This window comes from Dipodomys merriami, unplaced genomic scaffold (genome assembly GCF_024711535.1).
Source record: "Dipodomys merriami isolate MVZ:Mamm:240054 unplaced genomic scaffold, mDipMer1.0.p SCAF_19, whole genome shotgun sequence".
In the NCBI taxonomy this organism is placed as follows: Eukaryota; Metazoa; Chordata; class Mammalia; order Rodentia; family Heteromyidae; genus Dipodomys; species Dipodomys merriami.
Window position 1 is genome coordinate 18,442,501 of NW_027203270.1, and position 7,454 is coordinate 18,449,954.

At 44.5% G+C, this 7,454-nt stretch overlaps 1 protein-coding gene across 4 annotated transcripts in view; it reads right to left on the bottom strand.

Moving 5' to 3' along the window:
* Atpaf2 (ATP synthase mitochondrial F1 complex assembly factor 2) overlaps window positions 1-7,454 on the bottom strand; it is a 45,674-nt gene that overhangs the window by 10,779 nt on the left and 27,441 nt on the right. Inside the window, exon 2 of one of the 4 annotated variants that reach the window (XM_070027562.1) lies at window positions 6,899-7,068. The exons of 1 other annotated variant lie outside the window; for it this stretch is intronic. In XM_070027562.1, the coding sequence (XP_069883663.1) occupies window positions 6,899-7,031 (133 nt within the window). In that variant the 5' untranslated portion in view covers window positions 7,032-7,068. Of the gene's footprint in view, window positions 1-6,847; window positions 7,069-7,192; window positions 7,215-7,454 lie in introns of those variants that run through there. 2 more of the 4 variants (XM_070027565.1, XM_070027563.1) reach the window with 2 other exon arrangements.

Here is a 7,454-nt window from a genome sequence, read left to right on the forward strand (position 1 = left end):
AGATAAGTGGCTCTTAGACATTCCTGTCTGGGATGGATTTGATTCTCAGATCTCAGCCTCCTGAGTAGCTAGGATTATAGGCATTAGGCATTAGCATCCAGGCCCTATTATATTTAAGCAGCAATCAGGTAAGGGTCAGAGGCTTCCTTTTCTGTCTCATGACTGGATGGAGGTATGTAGGCTACATTTGTTCTTTTCTGTGCTAGGCAGGCAGGAGTTGGGTGAAACAGCACTCTAATTCAACACTGGGGATCTTCTTGTAGACTGCAGGAAGACCTCTGAGATCTGGATGCTTGTGGTTCACACCTGTAATCCTAGCTACTCAGAAGGCTGAAATCTGAGGATCATGGTTCAAAGCCAGTCTGGGCAGGAAAGTTCTTTGTTTTTTTTTGTTTTTTTGAGTCCTGTCATGGGGCCTGAACTCTGGGCCTGGGCGCTGTCCCTCATCTCTGCAGCTCAAGGCTAGCGCTCTACCACTTGAGCCACAGCGCCACTTCCAGCTTTTTTCTTTTTGCTTATGTGGTGCTGAGGAATCGAACCCAGGGCCTCAGGCATGCAAGGCAAGCGCTCTACCACTGAGCCACCTTCCCAGCCCGGGAAAGTTCTTAAGACTCTTTTTTTTTTTTTTGGTTGGTCATGGGGCTTGAACTCTGGGCATGGGCATTGTCCTTGAGCATTTCAGCTCAAGATTAGCACTCTACCACTCGAGCCATAGTGCCACTTCCATTTTCTGGTGGTTTATTGAAGAGTCTCATGGGGACTTTCGTATCTGAGCTGGCTTTGAACCGCAAATCTCAGATCTCAGCCTCTTGAGTAGCTAGGATTACAAGCATGAGCCACCAGCGCTGGGCCATAAGACTTTTAACTCCAATTAATCACCAAAAAAAAAAAAAAAAAAAAAAGAAAGAAAGAAAGAAAAGAAAAAAAGCCAGAAGTAGAGCTGTGGCTATGAGTAAAAAAGTAAGGGACAGCATCCAGGCCCTAAGCTCAAGTCCCAGAACTGGCACAAAAACAAAACAAAACAAAAACAACAACAACAAAAAAGAACTTTGAGTGTTCAGCCCTCAAAGACTGACTTGATTTTGGAGGTGTGTGGAAGTAGTTTCTAGAGTAGAAATTACTTGCATGAAGCTCCAGTTTTCAGAAAGCATAAATTTTCGAGGAGTGGAAAGATATCCAGAATGAGACTGGAGCAGAGAAAGGCTAGAGATGCCCAGAGAGGGCCATTAGGCACAAAGTTGCAGAGACTGGTACACAGGTAAGTCACAGTAAAGGGAACAATGGGAACCGAGTAAAGGGTTCACATAGACAAGTAAGAATGTGATCTGTACAACTCATTAGGTGGAACCCATGAATCCCAACAATGTCACAAAGTCAATAGTTCTTCACCTGGGCCCTCAGGGATCTGGGTCACATAAGACAAATCATGAAACTACTTATAACTTGTGAAACTCTCATAGTCTCAGCAAATGTAGGGTTTGCTAACACTAACAGGAACACCATCTTTAAAAGAGAAAGAAACTGCTACTCTTTGGAGGATCCGTAGAACTGGGGACTATTTTGAGTATGAATCACTGCCTTTCAGAACATCTGTGGCAAAAATACACAGTGTTTTTTTTTAGAGAGTTCTGTGGACCATGCAGATGCAAAAAAAAAAAAAAAAAAAAAAAAAAAAGGATATGTGAAAGAGTGTTAATTTACAGAGTTGGCTAGAAGAAAACAGATTATGTAAGCAGAGAACGACTTAAAAAACCTGCCATGTAAAGAGTGATGAATAGGAAATTAATGCCCTCTGGCTCTCTTTTTCCCATGTAGCTGCTTCAATTCCTATAAAGAAATAAATCATTTTATTCTATATTACTTCCTCTACAGTCCTCTAGTCCCAGTCTATATGGATTGGTGAGAGATCTTTTTTTTAAATTGTTATTATTAAGGAGTTATATAAAGAGGTTACAATTCCATAAGTCAAGGAGTAAGTACAATGCTTCTTGCACAATGGCAGCCCTTCCTTCACTTTGCCCCATTTGGTAAGAGATCTTTTAATCAGGCAAAATTTCCAAATTGACCTTCACTTCAGAAAGACTCGATGCCTCAGGAACCACAACTCCCACAGTATACCAAGAGGAAGCACTCCTCTCGGAATTGACTCTATACCTTTATCTTTTAAAACAGTGCCACCTGGAGGGCCTAGAACCTTAAAGCTGAAATCCTAATAGGGCAGCGCACTATCTCTAATCTTAGGGCCATTCCAACCAATGGTTTTCAGGTATCAAAAAATTTCAGTACAGGGCTGGTAATGTGGCTTAGTAGTAGAGTGCTTGCCTAGCATACATGAAGCCCTGGGTTTGAGTCATCAGTACCACATGAACATAAAAGGCCAGAAGTGGCTCTGTGGCTCAAGTGGTAGAGTGCTAGCCTTGAGCAAAAAGAAGCTCAGGGACAATGCTCAGGCCCTTAGTTCAAACCCCAGACAACAAAATTCAGTACAAGCTAGGCGAAGGTGGCTCATACTTGTAATCATAGCTATTCAGGAGGCTGAGATCTGAGGATTGCAGTTTGAAGCTGGCCCTGGGCAGAAAAGTCCCCGTGAGACTCTTATCTCCAATTAACCATTAAAAAACTGGAAGTGGCATTGTAGATCAAGTGGTAAAGCACTAGCCTTGAGCATCAAGAGGCTCAGGCCTCAGCACCCAGCCCCTGAGTTCAAGTCCCACAACCAACAAAAAATAAAAAATAAAAATAAAAAAAAAATCAGTACAGCTGCCCCAGTGGCTCACATCTGTAATCCTAGCTATCAGTAGGCTGAGATCTAAGAATCACTGTTCAAAGGTAGCCAGTCCAATTAATCACCAAAAAATTGGAAACAGAGCTGTGGCTCAACTGATAGAACACTTGCCTTGAGCAAGAAAAACTCAAGAATGGCACCCATGCCCTGAGTCTGAACTGGGGGAACACAGGTCTAGGGGACGGGGAGTGGGGGGGAGAAAATATGCTCATGTATGCATGGACAATAAGCACATGAAAATATGATTGACCATATGCAAATCAAAACCACAATAAGCTAGGTATGAAGGATCAAACCTGTAATCTCAACACTCTGGAGGCTGAGGCAGGAGGATTGGGAGTTCCAGGTCAGCCTGGACTACACAGTGAGATCTTGTCAAACAAAAAGCAAAAGAACGCCCATGAGATTATCTCTTCACACCCTTTAGGATTTCTACTAAAAAGACTATAGACATTAGCAAGTGCTGGCAAACATATGGAGAAATTCCTACTAGAAGAAATGCAAAATGATACAGATTCCTTGGAAAAGAGTCTAAAAGCTAAAGGTATATATTAAAGAGAAATAAAAATACAAAAACCCTCACAAAACTTATAATTATAGGTGTATTATACATAATAAAAAAAGGGTAGAAACCACTCATGTGTCCACCAATGGATGAATAGACAAGTAGAGCTGTATATGTATATAACAGAGTATTTATTACTCAACAATAAGGAAAGAATGGAAGAGTGATATATGATACAACATGGAAAACCTCAAAAACACTGTTTGAGCCAGACATTAGTAGCTCAGGAGGCTAAGATTCAAGGATCCAAGTTTGAAGCCAACCTACGTAGGAAAGTCTGTCAGACTCTTTATCTCCAATTAACCACCAGAAAGTGGCACTGTGTCTCAAGTCCTAGAGCACTAGCCTTAAGCACAAAGAGACTCAGGGATAGTGCCTAGGCCCTGAGTTCAAGCCCCAGGACCGGAAAAAAAAAATTGAAAATCCAAAAAAGTCCAGGCACTGGAGGCTCATGCCTGTAATCATAGCTACTCAAGAGGTGAGGCTGAGATCTGAGGATCACAGTTCAAAGCTAGCTCGGGCAGGAAAGTCCACCAGAAAAACCAGAAGTGGTACTGTGGTTCAAGTGGAAGAGTGCTTGCCTTAGCTAACGAGCTTAGGGACAGAGCCAAGGCCCAGAGTTCAAGCCCCACGACCTACCAAAAAAAAAGAAAAGAAAATCTAAATTCTATTTATGAAACAGAGAAATCTATAAAGGAAGGAAGAAAGTGGTTGTCTAAGGTTGGAGGGATGGAAGGGATAAGGCAGAGTATACATTTTTTTTGCATGATAAAAATATTCTAAAATTGTAATGGTTGTACAACTCAGTGAATACACTAAAAACTACTGAATTTACACTAAATGAATGACTGTAATTCTTCCAAATATTTACATTCTTCCAAATGTATAAATGCACTATTTTCCAAAATACTCTTCATCTAGACTAGGATTGTTAAACTTTTTTCTGCAGAACCAGACAATATTCTGGGCTGTGTAGGCCATATGATCTCCATTGCAATTATTCAATCCTGGTATTATAGTGAAGGCAGCCATATAATATGTAAATTAATAAAGGTTGCTGTGTTCCAATAAAATTTTATTGACAAAAACATGTCTGATGTAAAGACTATATAAACTTCCTCAATCCAAACCACATTACAGCAGAGTGCATAATGTCTCTCATGTGGTAAAGACCCTAGATGCTATCTTGTCCAGTTGGCAATTTGTAAACAGTAGAGACAAGACTTCTAACCTTGCCGGGCTCAGATGGCTCACGCCTGTAATCCTAGCTACTCAGGAGGCTGAGATCTGAGGATTGTGGTTCAAAGCCAGTCTGGGCAGGAAAGTCAATGAGACTCTTTTTTTTTTTTTTTTTTTTTGAGTCCGGTCGTGGGGCCTGAACTCTGGGCCTGGGCGCTGTCCCTCAGCTCTTCAGCCCAGGGCTAGCGCTCTACCGCTTGAGCCACAGCGCCACTTCCGGCTTTTTTTTCTTTTTGCTTATGTGGTGCTGAGGAATCGAACCCAGGGCCTCAGGCATGCAAGGCAAGCGCTCTACCACTGAGCCACCTTCCCATCCCCATCAATGAGACTCTTATCTCCAATAAACCACTAGAAAACCAGAAGTGGCGCTGTGGCTCAAGTGGTAGAGTGCTAGCCTTGAGTTGAAGAGCACAAGGACAGAGCCCAAACCCAGAGTTCAAGCTCTACTACCAACTAAAAAACAAAAAACAAAAAAACAAACTTCCAGCCTCGACTTCTTGGGTATGTGCCTTCAACCAGACACACTGCTTGTTCAGAACATCTACCCCTCCAAGCATTTGACAGATCTCAGACAGAAAGGTACAAAACTGCAGGGCCATAATAGCCTTACCCCATTCTCTTTGCTGCATCATCTCCTTTTCCATACCTCAGTGAACCTTCCCTAAACCATTCCTCTCTTTTAGATGACCTTAGATGTTCTTAAGCCAAGTTCAATCCACTTGCAACTGAAATCTTCATTGAGAAGGATTCACTTGTCTTTAATCCTCCACCACTCCAAAAATGCACAAAGATCTCCTGATTGGTAAGGTTTTTGTGGCACACAGACCTGATACTTTCATGCATTTCTAATTCTCATCATCTTTGACTACTTACCAATTGCTAGGTACTCCTACTGGCCTAAACTATAAACCCGTAGATCTGCAGTGCAAAGGAAAAAAGATGGTAGATCAAGTGCCACAATGGAAAGCAAGCAGCATCCATCACCTAAATGAACCCAGTGCTTTTGCCAACTTAGTGAACTCCTGAGAGTGTCCTTTTCATTTCTGAGATGCCCTTGCTTAGTCTTTTTTTTTTTTTTTTCTGTCTGTTTTGCTTGAAATGAAGTCTCACTAGTCCAGCCTGGCCTCAAACTCCTTGGCTCAACTGATCCTCCCTCTTGGGTAGCTGTGATTACAGAAGTGCACCATACCAGGATTCCTTCTTTCTCTTTACTAACTTTGCATTACCTGGGGACCTTCATTTAGGTCCCCAAACGTGAAATCTCCATTTATGTAAAATTATGGAACTTTGTAGCCAAAAGGATCCTCATGGGTAACCTAGTGCTTCAACTCACTAAAGAATGAAGATATAGTACATGCCTAAGATCACAGTACCTCTAGAGTTCTGAATTTCTTAAAGTGGGCAATGCTGCAAGGATCCATACCTTGTTGTCACCTCTGGATAATCTTCAATCCTCTTCCTCATTATTGGACTCTTATTCCATCTTTTAAGCCCTACCATCATCAATGCCCTTTTATCCAAAACCCTCATCACTGAATACGTCTCCATAGTTGCTTTAACACAGTGTATTATAAGCTACCCTGTTTACTCGGGATAAAATAACCTGCACTTCACATCATCCGGGTGAAACAATCCATTTTGATGACCACTGTGCTTCTTGCTCCCAGCAGAGAAAATCTGAATGGAGTGTCACTGCTTTTGATTCACTGGAATCACCCTGGCTCTCACCCGAAAATCTCTCTCCAGCAGCAGTGAAAGAGCCACCAACTTCTAGGCTTCATCATGGTCAGAGGATAGAGGAGACTTCTCCCCTAGAAAGTTCTAGAGAAGGTTAAGATTGTAGTAGAGCACTGGGACAGAGGGCCTGGAAACAGGCAGAGATGTGGGATGGCAAACTGAAAGTCTATCCCCTCTGTGCCAGGTTTTGTACTAGGTGCTGGGACCAGCTTTTGCCCTGCACAAAGGTCACCGTCTGCTCTGTGACCTTGAAAGTTTTGATCCTGAGTCTAAATTGCCCAGTCTGGAAATATCAAGATATCGGCCTCCCTATTTAAAGAAACCTATTAACTTTGAAAAAAGCCTTACAGGCCAAATGTCAATCACTGTCTCACGCCCTGACAGTGGTACGCCCCACTCTGGTCTTCCCGGCCCTAGTCTGGGCTTCCCTTTATCATCTGTAACAGGGCTGGATTGGTCTGAACAACCTCGTGGGTCTCTTCGACAGGGTCACCCCACCTTGGCACGCAAGAAACCCTTACCATCTTAGCTGGCCGGGACCTGGGCCAAAAGGTAACGTGTCCTGGCCTCACCTGTCGGCGGGACATAGGCCCGGGCTGGAGGCTGAGGGGCTGACCTCGGCCTCACGGAGGCGGCAGGGTCACCTGCAGGCCGGTTCAGGAGTCGGAACCCTGGCTCCCGCAGCCGGAGCCAGGTCCTCCACATGCTGCCAGAGGGGTTGGGAAGACTCGCGGCGCGAAACCTGAAAGCCGGAAGTGGAGCAAGGGGATCCCTTAGCCACACGCTCGGGCTGTACGGAAACCTCTCACGGCCTCACCAGAGCCATCAGCTTCCTCTGGACGCCGCCATGTTCGCATGACACCTACCGCACGCCGTCGCCTCAGCGCGCCTCCGGCGCCCTCCCCAGTCAATCAGCATCACAAACGAGCTCGCCCCGCCCTCTCCACGCCGCGCTTCCAGGAAAAAAGACTACAAGTCCCAGAGGGCCGCTCGCGAGCTCCGCCACATGTTCTCCCCACTCGCCAATGGGCGGAAGCGCCGCGTGAACTGGTTCCCGCCCCCCGGGCGCGCCCGAGCCAATCGGAAGGGGCGGTGTGTGTGCGAGGGCAAGTGGGAAGGGGGACCCAG